This window comes from Lynx rufus, unplaced genomic scaffold, assembly GCF_022079265.1.
Source record: "Lynx rufus isolate CCGP_SWC_20201006 ecotype Redwood Valley unplaced genomic scaffold, mLynRuf1.p SCAF_12, whole genome shotgun sequence".
Classification (NCBI taxonomy): domain Eukaryota; kingdom Metazoa; phylum Chordata; class Mammalia; order Carnivora; family Felidae; genus Lynx; species Lynx rufus.
In genome coordinates this window covers 7,195,936-7,216,899 of record NW_025814826.1, presented here as the reverse complement: position 1 = coordinate 7,216,899, position 20,964 = coordinate 7,195,936, and the positions used below count along the sequence as shown (strand labels likewise).

Below are 20,964 nucleotides of genomic sequence, written 5' to 3'. Positions count from 1 at the left end.
TCGCTTGGAGTGTTTATGTGCACTCAGGACAGGACATAAACATTATAAAAGTTTGTAATGATCCAAACACTCATCTAAGAATATTACCGTTTGTTTCCTTATCTCTGCGTCTGAGAATCTCAACTCAAAAATATGGATAGAATGCACTATGATGCACTTGTTAGATATTTATTAATGACATCTTCTTCCTCTCACTTCATCTAAGTATGCCACTTAGCTGATTCAGAATCATAAAAGTGATGTAAAGGTAGCTCAGACTAAATATGGAAGAGAGACGTGCGCTAACACTTGTGAATAAGGCTTTTTCTGATCCCATTTCTTACTCTGATGTTACTCGGTACCATCCCCGGTTAAAGCCCCCCACGTGTTCAGAGTGACCACCCTGTACATCACTATCACTTGTGCTTGTAAGTACCCAAGGCAGCTATGCGACAAAGTCTTTGGTTTGGTACCTCCTCTGGCAGAGATCAGTGTGGAATCGGGGAGCCTATGGCACCAGGGAGAAATGTGTAGTACAAATACACTTTATAATCCTTCTTTCTGATCTCCATTAAAAGTGAGATATGGACAGGAAGTCTTACACAGAAGGGAAGCAATTTTCCAATCTCATTAGACCTGAGCATCTTTCTTTATTTAACTCCTGAGCTGTAAAATGTTTTCCTAAGATGATCAGAAATACAGAATACTTACCACTCAGCGTGCTAAACAAAAAGCCTGTGTTACCTGTCTGCTCAGTCTGAATCAGTGATTTTAAATAAGAGTGGCTGTCACATTTATCATAGGTGGCAGATTCTTTGTTTTATTTTCCTGACATTCGGTAGAGAGATGAGGATTTTGTTGTTGATTGTTTTACTATAGACTCTAGAAGTGTCCATAATGTAGCGCAGTAACTCCAAAGCTTGTCAATTAAAAACATTTCTGAAACATGTTTGTAGACATTGCATGTTTTCATAAAACAAGTTTGGTAAAGGAAGTGTTAGTTCATAAATATGCCTATTATTTATTCATTTAAGTTATAAGAGACGTTACTGTTTTCTATCTTCTCTTTCTTTCTTTCTTTGTTCGTTCTTTTTTTGCTTTTGTATGTGATTTTATGAATCACAAATACATATGAAAACTCTGAAAAGCTGATAGCCAAGAAAGGGAAAATTAAAAACATATTTAAAAAACGATTCAAAAGAAGGACTTTAGTCCTTTAGTTAAAATTGGAAACAACCACATGAACTCATGACCTTTGATACACGATCTTTGATACCCTGCTGACATATCATCCACCTGCCATGTTTTGTCATGTGCAGGAATCTGATCTTCATCTCTGCTGAAACTTCCTGGACAGTAGTCAGTCAAGTGTCTCTCCCTGAGAGAAAGGAATCAGGGAAATCAAGATGTGCTCGGATATCTTTGTTGCTGCTAAAAAAGGAAGGATGCTTGATTTGTGGAATGTCAAAGAGAAAGGAAGTGGCTTACAGGGTCCCGACTGACCAACCTGTGTTGTTTGAGCATCAAAAAATAGAGTTTTGTGAACATTTCTATGAACTTTTAATATTACTCAGAAGAGGGAGGCAAAAGCATTATGTGATTCTTCATTTATATTGACAGAACACATTGTATATTACTCAATTCAAATCATGTATGTATGGAACAAAGTTTAGGTCAAATCAAACAGCAAACTATTATGTAAAATCTTGCAGCCTGGGATATGTATGTGCCCAATGTTCCAGTAATATAGGCAGAAAAAAAAACTATGAAAGAAATTATTTAAACGTCGTGTAAGACGGGATGCTTGGGTGGCTCGGTTGGGTAAGTATCCAACTTCAGCTCACGTCATGATCTCACGGTTGGTGAGTTCAAGTCCCTCATCGGGCTCCACACTGACAGTGCAAAGCCTGCTTGGGATTCTCTTTTCCCCTCTTTCTCTGCCCCTCCCCTACTTGTGCTCTCTTTCTCTCTTTCTTAAAATAAATGAAAACTTTAAAATAAATAAATAAAAGTTGTGCCAGAGATCACAGTTAAAAAGAAAGAGGTTAAAAAAAAAAAAGTAAGAGTGACATGTAATACGCCAAGTTTTAGAGGGAAATGGCCTGGAAGGTTTTATTACTATAAAAAGGGGCCGGGTTCCATAACCCTGTTGGCACGGTTCAATTGTTTTGGATGTTCTCCTGGTTTTCTGTGTTACTGTCTTTACCTGTTCCTCAAATTCACACTTTGAATTGAGGTTGTAATATTTTTTTAAATTTTTTAAATGTTTATTTACTTATTTTGAGAGAAAGAGAGAACACCTAGGAGCCTGGGTTCTAAATTTCTAACAGATAATCCTGGATCGATAACTTCAGCTGACCTGAAATAGAACTTCTATTAACCTTAATCAAGAAAAATAACCTTGTTAGCCAAGAAGATACAAAATACACATAAAGATGGTGATTTCTTAAAAATTAAGTTAATATTATCAATAATTTGGGGGAAGCGTAGCAATGGGTTTTTCAATTTTTGTGCCTTTTAAATTTCTATGTTTTAAAAATGGGACACCCGGGGGTGCCTGGGTGGCTCAGTCAGTTAAGCTTCTGACTCTGGAATTCTGCTCAGGTCATGATCTCACAGTTCGTGAGTTCAAGCCCCACACTGGACTCTGCACTGACAATGCAGAGCCTTCTTGGGATTGTCTCTCTCTCTCTTTCTCTCTCTCTCTCCCCTCTCAAAATAAATATATAAACATATTTTTTTTTCTAAATGGGGCACCTGGGTGGCTTAGTTGGTTGAGCATCGACATTGGCCCAGGTCATGATCTCGCTGTTCGCAGGTTCAAGCCCCGCGTCGGGCTCTGTGCTGACAGCTCAGAGCCTGGAGCCTGTTTCGGATTCTGTGTCTCCCTCTCTCTCTGCCCCTCCCCAGCTTGTGCTCTGTCTCTCTCTCTCTCAAAAATAAATAAAAACATTTTCAAAAAAATTTAAAAAAATAAAATAAAATAAAAATGACTGACAGCCGAACAGCCAAAGCAAACTTGAGAAAGAGGAACAGAGCTGGAGGCATCAGCCTCCCTGACTTCAAACTATACTACGAAAGCTACAGTAATCAACACAGTGCGGCATTGGTACAAAAACACACACATAGATCAACCGAACAGAATAGAGAGCCCAGAAACAATCGCTAACGATATATGCTCAATCAATCTATGACAAAGGAGCCAAGAATCTACAGGAGGGAAAGGACGGTCTCCTCAAACAAATGGTGCTGGGAAAACTGGACAGCCACAGGCAAAAGAACGAAACCGGATGCCTACCTCCCGCCGCACACAAAAATCCACTCAAAATAGATTAAACACTTGAACGGAAGACTTGAAACCATAAAACTCATAGAAGAAAACATTGGAAAAGCCTCCTTGACATCCATGCTGGCAGGGAGTTTTTAGATTTACATCAAAGGAAAGGCAACAAAAGCAAAAATAAACAAGTAGAACTACATCAAACTAGAAAGCTTCTGCACAGCAAAAGAAACTCTCGACAAAATGAAAAGGCAACCTACTGAATGGGAGAAAATATTGGCAAATCACACATCTGATAGGGGGTTAGTATCCAAAATATATAAAGAAGGTACCCAATTCAGTAACAAAATAAAACACAACAAAACACGTTTAAAAAATGAGCAGAGGAACTGAATAGATTATTTTTTTCCCAAGAAGATATACAAATGGCCAACTGAAAAGATGCTCAATGTCAGTTACCAATCTTCAGGCAAATGCAAATCAAAACCACAATGAGATATCACTTCATACCTGTCAGTATGGCTCTGATCAAAAAAAAAAAAAAAAACAAGAGATAACAAGTGTTGATGAGGATGTGGAGAAAAGGGAGCCTTTGTGCACTGTTGGTGGGCATGTGAATTGGTGCAGCCACTGTGGAAAAGAGAACTACCCCGTGATCCAGCAATCTCACTTCTGGGTGTGTATCCAAAGGAAATGAAAACAGGATAGCGAAGAGGTATCTGCACTTCCCATGTTCATTGTAGCATTATTCCCAAAAGCCAAGATATGGAAACATCTGAAGCATCCATCAACAGGTGAACAGATAAAGAAGATACACACAATGGACTATTATGCATCTATGACAAAGAGAGGAGTTCTGCTGTTAGTGATGACGTGGATGGTCATGGTCATGGATGGCATGATGCCAAACGAAACAAGCCAGAGAAAGACAAATACTGCACGGTATCACGTATGTGTGGATTTAAAAAAAAGTCCCTCGTAGAAACAGTAGAAAATTGGTTGCCAGGGACTGGGGGTGAGGGGAATAGGGAAAGGTTGGTAAAAAGGGTACAAACTTTCAGCTACAAGATGACGTCTGAGGATTTAATGTATAACGTAGTGAATATGGATCATAACACCGTATTCTATAATTGAAATTTGGTAACAATAGAATCGAAAATGCTATATACTGTATGATTCCAACTATATGATATTCTGGAAAAGGCAAAAATATGGTGACAGGATAAAGATGAGTGGTTGCCAGGGTTGGACGCGGGAGAGGGAAGGATGGAGAGACAGACCAAGAGGATGTTTAGGGCAGTGAAACTACTCCATATAATGATACTATAGTGGTAGATAACATGTCATAATACATTTGTCCCATCCACAGAACATATCGCACCAAGAGGGAACAGTAATGCAAAACCAGCACTCTGAGTGATAATGATCTATCAATGTAGGTTCATCAGTTACAACAATGTACCACCCTGGTTGAGGATGTTGATAATGGAGGAGGCTATGTGTGTGTGGGAGGGCAGGGGACAAGAATTATCTGGAATGTGTGTGTATCTTCTCAATGTTGCTGTGAATCTGAAACTGCTCTTTAAAAAGTCTATTAAAAAATAAGTCAGCGGGGCGCCTGGGTGGCTCAGTCGGTTAAGCATCCGGCTTTGGCTCAGGTCATTATCTCACGATTCGTGGGTTCAAGGCCCATGTCGGGCTCTGCACTGACAGCTCAGAGCCGGGGGTCTACTTCGGATTCTGTGTCTCCCTCTCGCTCTGCCCCTCTCCCACTCACACACACACACACACGCTCTCTCAAAAATAAGTAAAACATTAAAATTTCTTTTTAAAAGTTAGCATATGTTACTGAGATAGTATCTACATGAACACTTAAAGCTGCTTCCGAACTAATTACCAAGAGGTAGGCAAGTAGCATAAATTGGGGCAGTAAGAAGAAATAGTCAAGGATAAACAGTAAACTCAAGAAAAAACAAATGATAATTTAATTTAGCTATACACAACCTGATTGTCTACGATGAAACCATTACTTTAGGGAACCAGAAACATGAGGCTAGATGTTTCGCAAAGACAACGAGGTTGTGTACTTTGCCCATGCAGGTAGCTTCAGTGTTTCCGCTGTGCCTGGCCTAGAGTCTGCATTCAGATGATTTTCGATGAATGAATAAAAGTGGGTTTCGAGGACCAATTACTTCCAAGCTACCCAGAGTCCTTGAAAAGGCAGATTCACTGGGCACCTCGGGGTGGAACCGTGAGCCCTGGGGGTAGCAGAACTGCAGTCTTCACAGGCATACAGCGGATGGATGCTCCTTCCACATGCTACTTGCAGTCTGAGAACCCCTGAGAGTTCAATCTCTTCCCTTCGTCGGAGAGAAAATGGAGGCGAAACAGTTTGCTCGAGGTCACAGGGCTAAGGACTGAGCAACAAGTAGAGCTTCAAGCGTCAGGCTCTGAAAAGTTCATCAGACTGGTGACTTCCTGTAGTGTTAGTATACGGAGAGAGCAGTAATCTAGCTTCCAGGTTTGCTTGGTTTCTTCCTCCCCCTGCTAGTTGATTTCGAGTGCCTTTCGCACGGTTATTTCTGCATCACGTCCACTAGCATTTCTTCACCCTGTATCTTTCCTAGTGGTGGCTAACTCCCTAGCACAGTAAATTTTTGAAATGCTTCTCAACGTCCGTGAGCGTCCAGGGATTTCTCGTTTCACCTGGAAAAGCTGTAAGGAAGAACTTATTCCACCTAACTAGGGCCATCTGAGTCTCCTTCGCCGTACTTTCCCCAAGGTTGCTTTTCTGCGTCTCCCATGGTGGAAGCCGTTCTCCTCTGACATTTTGCTTTCTTTGGGAATACCGGGTTCTTAGGCTTAACAATAGTAAAGCGATTCACCTGTATAACATCTTTCTCTGTAAAGTTCCATTTGCAGGGCTCTTGAAGGGCCTGCTATGTTGCCCCAGCTCCCGGGACGGGTTGTTAATTCCAGGTCTAGAAAAACTGTTGGCTCGCCCTTGGGACTATTTTCTCGGCACAGTTTGATCAGAGATGCCCACTTTAATGAGAGCGGGTGGACTCCGTCTCGTCTCTGTATTGGTGGCATCGGACGAAACATTTGGAGAGTTCTCGATCTTAAAAAAAAAGAAAGAAAAAAAAAATCGAGCCGGCTGCGGCCTTGCGCTCGCGGGTAAACCCCGATGACCTCCTCCGTGGGAGCACTGCGGCCGGGAGTCCTGGGGGAACCCCCGCGGGGAGCCGGGGCCGCCGGGCGTGGGCGGTGGGCGGGCCCGGCGCGGCCCTCCCAGGTGGCGGCCCCGCCCCCGCAGCCGCCCGGAGGACACTTAGCGCCCGGGCCGGGCCGCCCCCCGGCAGGTCGCGCCTCCTGCACCGGCTGGGTCGCGCCTCCAGGCACCGCCGGCCTCTGGCGCCCCGTGCGCTCCGCACCCCGCAGCCCCGGGCGGCCGCGTCCCGACCTGGAAGTTGCGGGTTCCGTGAGCCGAGACCCGGTGTCCGAGGTCGCGAAGACCAGCCGAGTCCGAGGCTCGCGTGTGCCGCGGAGTCGCGTGCGCCGAAACTCGCCCTCGTCCCCTGGGACCATCCTGCGCGCCCCCCCCCCCCCAGCCTCCGCCCGGCGTCCCCGTCTCGCGACCCGGAGGCGCGCAGGTGTCGGCCCCCGCGACCCACCCCTCGGGACGTCCCGGCGCGCAGACATGCGGCCCGCCAAGCCTGGCGCCCTGCTGCCCCTGCTGCTCCTGCTCGCGCTGGCGTTGTCCCTGCCCGGGGCCCAGGCGAGGCCCCGGGGTCGCCGAGGAGCCCGTGCCACGGACCAGGAACCCCAGCCGTGGCCGTTTCTCCCCGCGGCCAGGGCCACCCGGAGCACAGGTAAGCGGTCCCCGTCGCGGCCGGACGTGCGCTCTGACCCGGGTGTTCGGGGGCTGCCCGCTGCGGGACACCGGAGTTCAGCAGGGCAGGGACCGGACCGTCTCTGCACATGACTGGTTCTCAGGGAAGCAGGTAAGGAGTTTATTAGACTTCGCCTTGTCGAGACTTAAGTAGCAAAAACCCCGTCTCACGAAGGAACCGGCGTGACCCGGCGAGGGAGGCCCTTTCCGGAGGCAGGTGCAGCGGCCGAAACCCCGCCGACCCGGGCCTGGCGCACGGTTCCCGCCCTGGAAGCCCCTCCTCCTGGGTCTGACCGGGCCTGGAGAACTGAGCAAGAACCCTGCCTGAACACGCAGACGCAGCCTGACCGGGCTCGGGGAGGCCCGCTTTGCTTCCCTCTTCTAGCTGGCCTCCGGGAATGCTTGAGGCGCACGCGGTTTTGAGCCGGCCGAGGTGGCTGTCGTTAACTCGCACCTTCCCGAGGCCAGGCTCCCAAATCAGCCCTGGAAACTCAGATCTCTGGCTACTTAGACGCCCAGGGAGGGGATGAAGGAAGGAGGGGGAACAAAACTAGTCAACGTAGATAGAGGTCACGAGACTCCGCAGGGTACAGAAGTCCAGGATGGGGGCGCCTGCTGGCTCAGTCCGTTGTGCCTCTGGCTCATAACTTGAGCTCAGGTCCTGATCTTGTGGTTGTAAGATCGAGCCCCTCGTCAGGGTAGCCGCTGACAGCTCGGAGTCCGCTCGGGATTCTCTCCCTCTTTCTCTGCCCCTCCCCTGCTCTCTTGCCCTCTCTCTCTCTCTCTTTCTCTCTCTTTTCAAAATCTAGCATTTATTCTTTATTTGCAGCTCACAGAACTGGTTTTGAAGGAGCGCACTCTGGGGAAACATTGTTTTGGCCGCTTCACGCAGCCCAGCTCTACCTCAACCCCTGGGGGACACTGGTGGGGGGGGGGAGGCCAGGAGACAGTGTGGTGACCACGGAAGTAAGGCAAGGCGACGTGAGGCCAGAGCAGTGGGGAGGGGCCGCTTATGAGACCACTGCTGGCCCCTCTCCTCGGGTGTCCCCATTCCCCAGACACTACAGTATTGGAAATTAGGCCAATTAATAATCCTGCCGTGGCCTCTTAGTGTTCAAGTGAAAGGAGTGTCACATGTCTCTCAATCAAAAGCTGGAAACTCTTCAGCTTGGTGAGGAAGGCAAGACAGACCCAAAGCTAGGCCTGTGGCACCAAACAGTTAGCCAAGTTGCGACTGTCAAGGAGAAGTTCTTGAAGGAAATGGCAAGTGTTACTCCAGCGAACGCACACATGATACAAAAGCAAAACAGCCTTATTGCTGACATGGGGAAAGTTTCAATGACCTGGAGAGAAGATCAGACCAGCCACGAGATTCCCTTAAGCCAAAGCCTAAACCGGAACAAGGTCCCGAACTCTCTTCGATTCCACGGACGCTGAGAGACCGCAGAAGAAAAGTTGGAGGCCAGCAGAGGTTGGCTCCTGAGGCTCAAGGAGAGAAGCCGTCGGCATAATAAAAAAGTGCAAAGCTGGGTAGCAAGGGCTGATGTAGAAGCTTCGGCAAGTTATCCAGGAGGTGTAGCTGAAACAATTAATGTAAGTCGCTACACTAAACAACGGAACTTCAATACAGATGAAACAGCCTTCTATTGGAAGGAGATGCCATCTAGGACTTTCATAGCTGGAGAGGAGTCAACGTCTGCCTTCAGAGCTTCAAAGGACAGGATAACTCTCTGGTTAGGGCTAATGCAGCTGGTGACTCTAAATGGAAGCCAGCGCTTGAAAAAAGATTTCCTTTCAAAATATTACCGCTCATTGACAATGCACCTGGTCACCCAAGAGCTCTGAAGGAGACGTAGAATGACATTAATGTCGTTAGCAGGTCTGCTAACACAGCATCCGTTCCGCAGCCCATGGGTCAAGGAGTAATTTGGACTTTCAAGGCTTATCACTGAAAGACCATAGCTGCCAAACAGTGACTCCTGGGATGGATCTGGGTGAGCATATCGGAAACCTTTCTGGAAAGGACTCACCGTTCTAGATGCCATTAAGAACATTCGTGACGCACGGGAAGAGGTCAAAATATCAATAGGGACAAGCGTTTTGGGAGCAGTTGCTTCCAACCCTCATGGATGACATTACGGGGTTCCGGACTTCAGGGAGGAAGCAAGTGCAGGTGCGATGGAAACAGCACGAGAACTAGAGCCGGAAGTGGAGCCTGAACACGTGACGGGATTGCGGCCATGTCACCATCAGACTTTTACGGACCAGGGGCTGCTTCGCACGGATGAGTCAAGAAAAGCAGTTTCTTAGGATGGAACCTACTCCTCCTGGTGAAGATGCCGTGAATTCTGTTGAACTGACAGTCACGGATTCAGAATGTTCCATACACTTTGTTGACAGAGCAGTGGCAGGATTTGAGAAAATTGAATCCAGTTTTCAAAGGAGTTCTGCCGTGAACAAAATGCTATCAAACGGCATCACATGCTACGGAGAAATCGTTCACGAAAGGAAGAATGAGGTGATGCGGCAAATTTCACTGTTGTCCTATCTTATTTTAAGAAATGGCCCCAGGGGCGCCTGGGTGGCGCAGTCGGTTGAGCGTCCGACTTCAGCCAGGTCACGATCTCGCGGTCCGGGAGTTCGAGCCCCGCGTCGGGCTCTGGGCTGACGGCTCGGAGCCTGGAGCCCGTTTCCGATGCTGTGTCTCCCTCTCTCTCTGCCCCTCCCCCGTTCATGCTCTGTCTCTCTCTGTCCCAAAAAAAAAAAAAAAAAAAAGGTTGAAAAAAAAAAGAAATGGCCCCAGCCACCTCGGCCTTCAGCAGCCACCAGCCTGATGAGTCAGCAGCCATCATGTGACGCAAGACACCCCCCCCCCGCCACCAGCAAAATGGTTATGACTTGCTGAAGCCTCAGGTGATAGCACTTTTCAGCAATAAAGTATGTTTTAATTAAGATATGTACTTTAAGAAAAACAATTTTTTTTAACATTCATTTTTTGATAGAGCATGAGCGGGGGAGGGGCAGAGAGAGAGAGTGAGACACAGAATTGGAAGCAGGCTCCAGGCTCTGAGCTGTCAGCACAGAGCCTGACGTGGGGCTCGAACCCACCAACCGTGAGATCATGACCCGAGCTGAAGTTGGACGTTTAATCGACTGAGCCACCCGGGCGCCCTGAGATATGTACTTTTTTAAAAGTTTATTTATTTTTGAGACAGAGAGAGACAGAGCATGAACAGGGGAGGGGCAGAGAGAGAGGGAGACACAGAATCCAAAACAGGCTCCAGGCTCTGAACTGTCAGCACAGAGCCCGCAATGGGGCTCGAACCCCCAGACCGTGAAATCATGACCTGAGCCAAAGCTGGATGTTTAACCGACTGAGCCACCCAGGCGCCCCAAGATATGTACTTTTTAAAAAAGTTTATTTATTTTGAGAGAGAGAGAGAGAGAGAGAGAGAGAGAGCGCACGGGGGAGGGGCAGAGAAGGAGAGAGAAAGAATCCTAAGCAGGCCCACATCACCAGTACAGAGACTGAGGTGGGGCTCGAACTCAAGAACCTTGAGATCATAGCCTGAGCCGAAACTAGGAGTTAGATGCTCAATCGCCTGAGCCACCTAGGTACCCCTAAGATATGTACTTTTTAAATTTTTATTTATTACAAAAAAAATTTTTTTATGTTTATCTATTTTTGAGAGAGAGAGTGCACATAAGCAGGGGAGGAGGGAGACACAGAATCAGAAGCAGGCTCCAGGCTCTGAGCTGTCAGCACAGAGCCCGACGCGGGGCTCGAACTCACGAACTGTGAGATCATGACCTGGCTGAAGTCAAACGCTTAACCGACAGAGCCACCCAGGCGCCCAAGATGTACTTAAAAAAAAAAAAAAAGACGTAATGCTATCGCACGCTTAACAGACTACAGTATAATATAAACATAACCTTCGTAGGCACTGGGAAATCAGAGATGAACTTGGCTTGCTTTACTGTGGCGGTCTGAAACCGAACCTGGAATATTTTCAAGGTATGCCTGTATCCACCACCGCTCGTGTTTTGAGATGTACGCGGGATTTGTTTTCAGTCGGGCATGGCAAGACCTGGAAATGACTGTCGTGAAGGAAGAAGTTTTGCTCACAGTTCCCTAGAAACCGGGTCACCGCGTGCCCCTAGGGGCAGACGGGGAAGCGCCAGGTTTGGTCGGGAGCAGAGTGGTTTCTTAGGAGGGGCAAGGTGAGCTGGCTTAGGACCGGCCAGTTGGAATGATTTCGGCAGGCTCCGGAGTGTAGGGCAATATGTACCTGTTTGGTTCCTGGCCCTGGGGAATGGGGGCGGGGAATGTTGGCCTTGACTGTGAGGACTGGATGAGGCCGGTCGTAGGGGCCTGGGCTGCGGATTGGTTGGTTTGCAGATGAAAGGTGCGCTCGGGCTTTCCTTTCTCCGGGAATCGCTGGCCAGCTCCGAGAGGGGCCATCTCTCCGGGGCCAGCAAGGCTTCAGATGTTAAAGCCTCAGAAATACAGGAACTGGAAAGGCATGATTTCCCCTTCTTCACCACCTTTGCCCGGGTGCCGGCTGGCCCTCCGTTCTCTGTTCCTGCCCACCGCGCCCCTGGGCTCCGCTTGTCGGCCAGGAGACACCTGTCAGTCTTCATCTTACTGGAGATCTCCTTTCTTTGTTGTTGTTCTAGGGCGTTCGTCCCATCTCTTCTTACCTAGACATCTCTTGCTTACCACTTGGGGTGTCAACTTAATGATCACTTCTCTGTTTCCTTCACGTCAACCTGCTATGTGTTCCTATGTTATGTTTGTACTTTGAAATGACAATTCCGGTGTATTAAAAGTATGGTTTCTCTTGGCGACCTGTCTGAGCTCAAGCAAAGCATTGATTGTTTTCATTCCAAAGGTAACAACCTCCTCGAGGGGTCATCCTCTCAGCTTTTAATTCCTTAAACATTTCCTAGATGTTCCGTCCGCAAGGCACTATTGTACCTCCTGCAGGTGATAACACATGAACAAGGCATCGTCCCTTTCCTTAAGAAGCCCACGAGGGCACATGGGTGGCTGGGTCGGTCCAGTGTCTGACTCTTGGTTTCCACCCTCTTCCTTGCTTCGGGCCTTTTCTTTACTGGCGCTGATAACAGGGTCAGTTTAGGCAACAGACATCACTTAGTGTCTTGAAGGTGGGCCTAGTGAGACTGATGTGTGCTGCCCGTGGGGGGCTGCAAATAAATATACCAACCACAAGTTTTTATTCAGTGTTTCACAGTAATGCATTGATTTTTGACATAGGCATTTGTATCGGTTAAACTTCTCATAATTGTTTTTCATAATTATATATTATATCATTAGACATAGGTACAAAATAGGGGTGCCTGGGTGGTTCAGTCACTTAAGGGTCTGACTCTTGGTTTCTGCTCAGGTCATGATCTCGTGGTCCGTGGGTTCCAGCCCCGTGTCGGGCCCCGTGCCAGCCCCGTGCCGACAGCTCGGAGCCTGGAGCCTGCTTCGGATTCTGTGTCTCCCCCTCTCTCTGCCCCTCCCCCACTGGCACTCTGTCTCTCTCTCTCTCAAAAATAAGTAAACTTAAAAAAAAATAAAACGTATACCTTCCAAACCCGAGTGTCACCGTCGTGCCAGGTCTAAATACTAAAATTATAGTGGAAAATACGTTTGGAACCAGACTTACTCTGATCATCGAACACGCTTTCGCCAAAGTGCTCCTTCTGCACTCGGCCGGCTCAGCTTTCAGAAAGGGCCAGGGGAGCTGCTTTGCCAGATAAAACGTGGAGTATTGACACCACAGGAGCCAATTGGCTCAGCAATTGGCTGAGAGGTTGCAGAGAGATATGGAGGAAGGACCCATGTTCGAGCTGGACTCTAACGGATGAGAACACCGAGATATTTATATAAAGAGATATTTACATCGTCACGGTTGCTTTGTTTTTCTGGATTAGTTTGGATCGGTCATAAAGTGTAGATGTTTGTTGTCAGGGGGAGGGGAGCTCCAATCCAGCCGCAGGCCTACCGCCCTGACAATGCTGTTCTGGGCTGACACAGGGCTGCGGGTAGCAGGGAGCCGCCCAGGCAAGGAGGGGCTCTCACAGCCCTCATTAACTGTAGGATGTAAAGGGCGTTAGAATTCCCGAGTCTTCGTTTTACAGTGCCTGTCTCAACAAGGCCACACAAATCAGCGTGGTCATTCCGACTCACTTATAGGGAGGTGACAAGCATTCGCGCCCCCATTAGACTCATTTGATGTTCGACGCGCACAGGACTCAGTTATAAGGACATTGAAGGTTTAAATCTGCCACTGCCAACAAACATCAGGTTCAAGATTTTTTAACGTGTCGGTTTTCTCTTCCTCTAGAAGAGTGGCGCATACTCCCCCAACTGTTTTTATAAATAGCATTGTCTGGGCGGTGTATTTATAGGGAATACAAGGTGAAGGGTGGGATGCACTTTGAGTTTTTATTTTCACTTATTTAAAGTGCCAAGCCCAGGGCGCCTGGGTGGCTCAGTCGGTTGGGTGTCCCACTTGGGTTCAGGTCATGATCTCACAGTCTGTGAGTTCAAGCCCCGCGTCGGGCTCTGTGCTGATAGCTCAGAGCCTGGAACCTGCTTCAGATTCTGTCTGTCTCCATCCCTCTCTCTCTGCCTCTCCCCTGCTCATGCTCTGTGTCTCTCTATCTCAAAAATAAATAAAAAAATTAAAAAAAAATTAAAAAAAAATAAAGTGTCAAGCCCTTGGGGCGCCTGGGTGGCTCAGTCGGTTAAGCGTCTGACTTGGGCTCAGGTCGTGATTCGTGTGCTCCAGCCCTGCATCCGGCTCTGCACCGGCAGCACAGAACCTGCTTGGGATTCTGACTCTCTCTGTGCCCCTCCCGTGCTCGCGCTTTCCCTCTCTCTCAAAATAAATAAATAACTAAAATAAAAGTTAAAAAAAAAAACTAAAGTGCAAAGCCCTTTAAGTGGGAGAACATCCTGGCCTGGAGCCCATTTCCGTTCATTTGTTCCCGCTGTGATGGGGAGAGTGGGTTGGGGACGGAGAAGACCCATCAGGGGGCTGTTGGCCGGGTACAGTCGTGAAAGTATGACGGCTTGGACCAGTCTCGTGGTAATGAGAGGAAACACAGGTGTATGGGTCTCAGATCATTTTTGGAGGTGGGATGTATGAAATCAAGTAATGGATCGTATATAGCAGAGAGGGAAAGAGGAGAGTCAGGCATGTCTTCTTGATATCTGGCCCGAGCCAAGAGTAAAGAGTGATGCCAGGTAGGAGACCAGGGAGTGTGGGGGAGATGCGAGTCTGGGACAGCAGGGAAATCAGACGTTCCGGTCTGGCTGTGTACTTTTGAGAGGCCTGTAAGTTTCCTGGATAGAGTGGTAGGGGCAAGCGGGTAGCCCCGGGGGAGGTCTGGAGCCCCCAGGGAACCTTCAGAGCTAGAGATACAGATTTGGAATCGGCTGCATGACCCACTGTGAGTTCATGAGTCAGGTGCCTGTCGTTATAGCCTGTTTGTAAGGATGTTTTTCATGATGGAAACAAACGCCTCCCACGAATCCTAAAACTTTTTTTTTTCTTTGCAGAAATGTTCCTAAAAGATTCGAACTTAAAAGACAAATTAATAAAGCATTTCACAGGTAAGCACAAAATTTACCAGTGACTCAATTAAATAAAAAGATTGTGTGCAAATTACTGTGTTAGGCACTTGGCATTTGAAGAGAAATGTCTGTAAGAATCTCAGCACTCCAGTTAGGGAAGTGGACAGATGCCATTAACTTGTATTAATGGTAATATAATCCCGACCTTGGTAAGTAATAGAAGGGTAAATACAGTTTTAGGGATACACAGAAAGTGAGTAATTTTGCCAAGAACCAGCAGGATAGGCTTGTAGTCGACACCGTACTTACGTTGGGCTCTAAGGAATGAATGGTACTTTCCTGGATGAGAGAAGCATTCTGGTCACAAGGAATTCTTTGAGAACATGGTAGTTTGGGGGCAGGACAGGTAGACGGTGTGGGTGCACTGTGGGGTATGGTTAGGTAAAGGTGTGTGTGGCCACTGGGTAAAACTGTGGCTGAAAATGTAGGCTAGAGTCATACTGTGAAGGGTCCTAAAGAGAATATAAGGAATTTAGACCAGGGTCTCCAGCTGATGGGGGCAATAGAGGTTTTTTTGTCTAGGGGAAAGACGGGCTTTCGTACACCATACCTTAAGCATGAAATACTCTTCCATGATACTGTTTTGTTCTTCATATCAAATTTGTGAGATCATTGGAAAGCATCCAGTGCTAGCAAATCACTAAATTGTTTTGAACCAAGCACCCCCATCGTGACCATTCCTCTTGCCTGGCCATTCCTAATCGTCCCAGCTACCTTTCCTTGGTTTACATCTCAGGCCTATAAGCTGGGGAAGATACAGTTTTCCCCACTTAACCGAAGCCAGCGGCCATGTTCATTAATCAACTTCAGAACGATGGTTTTGCGTATCAAGCCAAGACCCCCCTGAGCCCCAGCAAGTGTAAGGAATTTCCCAGTATTGTGTCTAGGTACTCTGTTCACGCCACTGTGGGCCCTTCTACCACTTCCAGAACGCCAGACTCCAGATACAGAGGTGAATTTTGGTGGGGACTGTCTGGGATTTGTGGCAATAAAAAGGAAGTCTCAAGGCCCTATTCACTTTACAATAGTCCTTGACACTAATAAGACACAAATTACTATAATTAGAAAATGGAATAAGGCTCTCTGCATATAAACATTAATTCCTATTAAATAAAAAATTGAAGAGGGGTGCCTGAGTGGCACTCAGTCAGTTAGGCATCCGACTTCGGCTCGGGTCATGATCTCCCGGTCCGTGAGTTTGAGCCCCGCGTCTGGCCCTGTGCTCACAGCTCAGGCCTGGAGCCTGCTTTAGATTCTGTGTCTCCCTGTCTCTCTGCCCCTCCCCTGCTCGCAGTCTGTCTCCCTCTCTCAAAAATAAATAAATATTTAAAAAAATTAAAAAACTGAAGAACAGAAAGAGGGGACCAAAGATATTTATTTTTTATTTTTCACATCCTCTTGATTTGCTTTCTAGAGATTTTTTTTTTTTTCTGTCTAGAGCTTTTCTCTCTTAGTTATTCTAAAGAGTTCTTTAGAAACTGAAGGTTCCATTATGTGGAATGTTGAGAATTGATAGTGAATTTAGATGATTTTTCACAGATTACAATGTACTGCCTCCCACAGAGCCAAGATAAGGAGAAGTGCTTCCAGACAAGTTCTTTTAAGGGCATGGAAGGATGTTAAGCTACAGTTGTAATATCTCCACCCATAAAGGCTAGCAAATCTGTTTGGAAAACATGCCTATGTTTATCATAAATGTTCTTTTCTTTTCCCATAGGGCCAATCACGTTTCCAGATGAATGTAGCATACATTTCCATCGACTGTATCACAATACCAGGGATTGTTCAACGCCAGCTTGTAAGTAGTTTGGATAGTTGTGTGTGTGTGTGTGTGTTTTTTTTTTTCTTTTAGAAAAAGTCTGCATCCAGCAATAAATGCATGATTTTAAACTTCAACTCTCTGTAGCTGGAAATAGACTAAACATTGTATGAGATGCTATTTATAACACTGACAGTACTTAAGTAACGTTTGTGTGTGTCGTTGACAGTGTAAGGAACGGAACTTCATAATTGGGACTAGATCCAAATCTGAAAATAGCCAGATTTCCTTACTGGATGAAATGTTTGTCGGAGATTTAAACCTTTTATCGTTTTTCAAATTCCTTGGCATAAAGTGCTTTGTCATATAAATGAAACACAAAAATAGGATGATGGTGAAGGGGAAGTCAGAATTTCCTCTTAAGTTATTTTAAACAGTTTCATATTGTATCATTTATACAACGAGTGATCCGTTGTTCTCAACAATGGTAGCATAGTGTTTTAAGGGTTGATCTAATGAATTCTTTTGGACACTTAAGTTACTGAAGTTAATAGTCATTTCAAACGTAATATTTTAAATGCTGTCATTGAAACTGCCTAAATCATGATCACGTGAGCTAATTCAGCTGTTTTTAAATTCCTTTCTGAACCTAAACTTCCCTTTTTAGGTAAATGGATTTTAAGCATTTTGCTTCTTCTTCACTAGATTGGCCATCTCGAGGAATATTCAATTTTACTCAGGTTGTTGAGTCCGAGTTGTTATAATTTTTTTCAAAACTGCTTGTGTTCAATGACTTGGGGAAATGAATCACACCGGAATCAAAGCAGACTGAGTGATCCCACGGCACAGTGGGGACATCTTGCTCTTTGGACTCAGGCTGCTTGCTGGGTATGAGATAGATTCTTGACATTTGGACGCTGGGTTTTCATCTTTGACTCTTAAGTGAGACAACAGTAACATCTCCCTGATTGTGTTAGGAGGAGAATTCATGAAAAGACCCCGGTTAAACATTTGTTGTGTTGGGTGCTTATTAAATTGTAGCTTTCATTATTAATCAGTGACAATAATAACATGGTTTTCCCGACACTTGTAGTAACTATATACGTAATTGACCTTTAAATGTTTTCCTAGATTACAAGAGATGTGCTAGATTGCTTACAAGGCTGGCAGTGAGTCCCCTGTGCTCACAGACAAGACCTGCCCTAGGAGTATGTATTTATTTATTTTTCTTATTCTGTTTGACAGGCTAACTTTCTTAAGAAATGTTGAACAATTGGGGCGCCTGGGTGGCGCAGTCGGTTAAGCGTCCGACTTCAGCCAGGTCACGATCTTGCGGTCCGTGGGTTCGAGCCCCGCGTCGGGCTCTGGGCTGATGGCTCAGAGCCTGGAGCCTGTTTCCGATTCTGTGTCTCCCTCTCTCTCTCTGCCCCTCCCCCGTTCATGCTCTGTCTCTCTCTGTCCCAAAAATAAATAAAAAACGTTGAAAAAAAAAAAAAAAAGAAATGTTGAACAATTGAAAAAGCCAGATAGCTGATGTTAGCAACACATAATGAACTTAACCTGTGGATTTTTTACTTAGTGTTAAAGCTTGGTGTAAATGCACAGACTGCTTTATTGAGTTCATTACAAATGCCCTCAACAGTGATTAAATTAAGTAAGGTAAACAGCTTTTTGGCAGCCTTACCAGTCCTGAGTGATTTTTCAATTTTTTTTTAATGTTTATTTATTTTGGAGAGAGAGACAGAGTGTGAGTGGGGGAGGAGCAGAGAGAGAGGGAGACCCAGAATCTGAAGCAGGCTCCAGGCTCCGAGCTGTCAGCACAGAGCCCGACGCGGGGCTCGAACTCATCAACGGTGAGATCATGACAAGCTGAAGTTGGACGCTTACCGACTGAGCCACCCAGGTGCCCCCTGAGTGATTTTTTAAAAATATTTCAACCTTTGGGGTTATATTATTTTTGTACAGAAGCCTTATGCAGGTAGACATTAGATGAACAAAACTATTTAAAGCTCTATTTTCTTTTCAGCTGGTCAAAAGATATAATAAAATTTGCGCTGGGTCCTAAACTTTTGGTTTATGCAAGATAGGTAAGGAGAAGAGAGAAAGTATTGGAAAAATAAAAGAAAAAGCAAGGATCACAAACATAACCATGTAATCATCATCGGCTCTAGCATATACTTTGCCAGACTGAAATGGTAAGTCAGAATTTTCATTCTGGCTAAATTACCCTAAAAGCCCTAGGGTAATAAAGTATTTGGATAACCTAAATAAATCTGATGAAAAGTATAATATTTACAAAAGTAGACTCTATACAAGAGACTGAAAGACATTCATTTTTTGCAGAGATCTTTCTACTCAGTAATTCTTTCCCAGTGCAGATCAAAGCCAACCTGTTTGGGGGTGGGGTGGGGCCGGGGGGTGGGGGGGGGGGGTCAGTATTTCAGTACCACGGACAAGTCCCTTTAAAGAAACTAGTTTCATAGCTTGTGAGGGTAGAAATGGAAGTCATGGGATACCTGTAGTCTAGAAGTATCTACATATATCTCCATCTGGCCTATGTGACTTAATCTACCCCAAGTAACTCATCTCACAGGTTTGTTGTGCCAGTTACTAAGACAATCCTGACTTGCATTGCTATTTTTATTCTTCTTTAAAAAGCAATTATAGGGGCTCCTGGGTGGCTCAGTCTGTTGAGCCTCCGACTTTGACTCAGATCATTATCTCGCAGTTCTTGAGTTCGAGCCGACTTTGACTCAGATCATTATCTCGCAGTTCTTGAGTTCGAGCCCTGCATCCGGCTCTGTGCTGACAGCTCGTAGTGTTGAGCCTGCTTTGGATTCTGTGTTTCCCTCTCTCCCTCCCCCTCCCCCTCTCACACTCTGTCTCTCTCTGAAAAATAAATAAACATTTAAATAAATAAATAAATAAATAGTGATGATAAATTAATAATAATGGGCACTCTTAATTCTGCATATTTTTAGTTGCTAAATTTTAAAAATTCTCTTTTTTAGATTAAGGAAATGAGCTAGATCATTTTAGCATTCAATGGCAAGGTACTTGAATTAATTACTCTCAATCTATCTCAAACCTTGTGAATAATGTAAAACATGAACAAATAAAGAAAATTCATTAGGCTGTTGAAATTACCTAAATCAAGCCACATTTATCTTTCTTGGTTTTAACATATTTTATGTGAATGAGTAAATAAACATAAAGTCCAAAACAACATATTAACTGCAAAAGTTCTCAAAAAACAAGTACTGTGCTGTAATACAAAATGTTGCCCACCGGCTAACTTCCCCTGGGACTAGATTTCATGGAAGACAGAGCTGATAAATACCCCCCTTGGAAACTGTAGAGTTTAGAGGTTTAGTGATTTCCTCTATAGGAGTATGTGTTTCTCATTATTTATTTAACAAGGTATTACAAACACAGAATTACAGATTACTACGTTTTAGGAATATTTATAAGTTATTTAGGTGATGCCAAGTTCATTTTTCCGTTTATTTAGATATCATAACACTTTAGTGGGGAAGTCATAATTGAAAGTATCTAAAAGTACTGATTGACCCTTTTCCCTTCCACACACACATTAGCCTATAGTCTCAGGATTAGATTATGCATTGAGCCCACAGATCCTTTAAGCAAAATAAAATAAAATATGACTATATTAAAACTATACATATTTTTAAGTACATTAAAAACCAGATTATAAATGACATTTTTCTTCTTCTCCCTGATAGGCATTGCTTAAGAATATAAATACAACTTGAAGGAAAAAGTGCCTGGAATCATGCTAACTGTACAAAGAGGGGAAGCATCTAATTTTATGCTGTATTAAGATGAAAATCTCATCTGAGATTTTACAGAAATAATTGATTAGTTGTGTCCTTCTGTACAACGAAGTCTTTCTTGGTTTATCTTTGTGTATAGAGTAATTTGAAATGTTTTAAAACAATGCTTAAATCACACAATGTAAATAGAATATTAAAAAGTATGCTATTCTTTTATTTTTATTATATTATTTTCTTATATGGTTAATATTCCATATAGGTATGAATTAAATATTTAATTACGTAAATTATGTCTCAGAGTACCGGTGAGAAATGATTTAAGTAATATATTTTTTTGAATAATCCTGTATGAAGCCCACTTTTACAATTCTTTTAAATAATATTTAAATACATCCATTCAGATTTGTCTTTAATTGCACTCATTGGAAATATGAATTCTATTAAAACTGAAATATAAAAGATCTGTGTTGCTTTTCTTTGAATTGAATCTATTTGTCGCAGAAGTTATACTATTGGGATGTGATTACTACATATGTATATATGGATAAATATGTATTTTCTAAACTGCTAACTAGTCTCCTGAGAAAATTCCTGTCTTTTTGAAGTCTG

The 20,964-nt window shown here is 44.9% G+C and overlaps 1 protein-coding gene across 1 annotated transcript; it reads left to right on the top strand.

Annotated features, from left to right (window-relative positions):
* Positions 1-6,959: 6,959 nt before the first annotated feature.
* Positions 6,960-19,590, top strand: ALKAL1 (ALK and LTK ligand 1). The gene is made up of 6 exons (XM_047074400.1): positions 6,960-7,131; positions 9,764-9,781; positions 14,728-14,781; positions 16,520-16,600; positions 17,693-17,769; positions 19,573-19,590. The coding sequence occupies exons 1-6, from the start codon at positions 6,960-6,962 to the stop codon at positions 19,588-19,590; spliced, it is 420 nt and encodes a 139-aa protein (XP_046930356.1).
* The last annotated feature ends 1,374 nt before the right edge of the window (positions 19,591-20,964 follow it).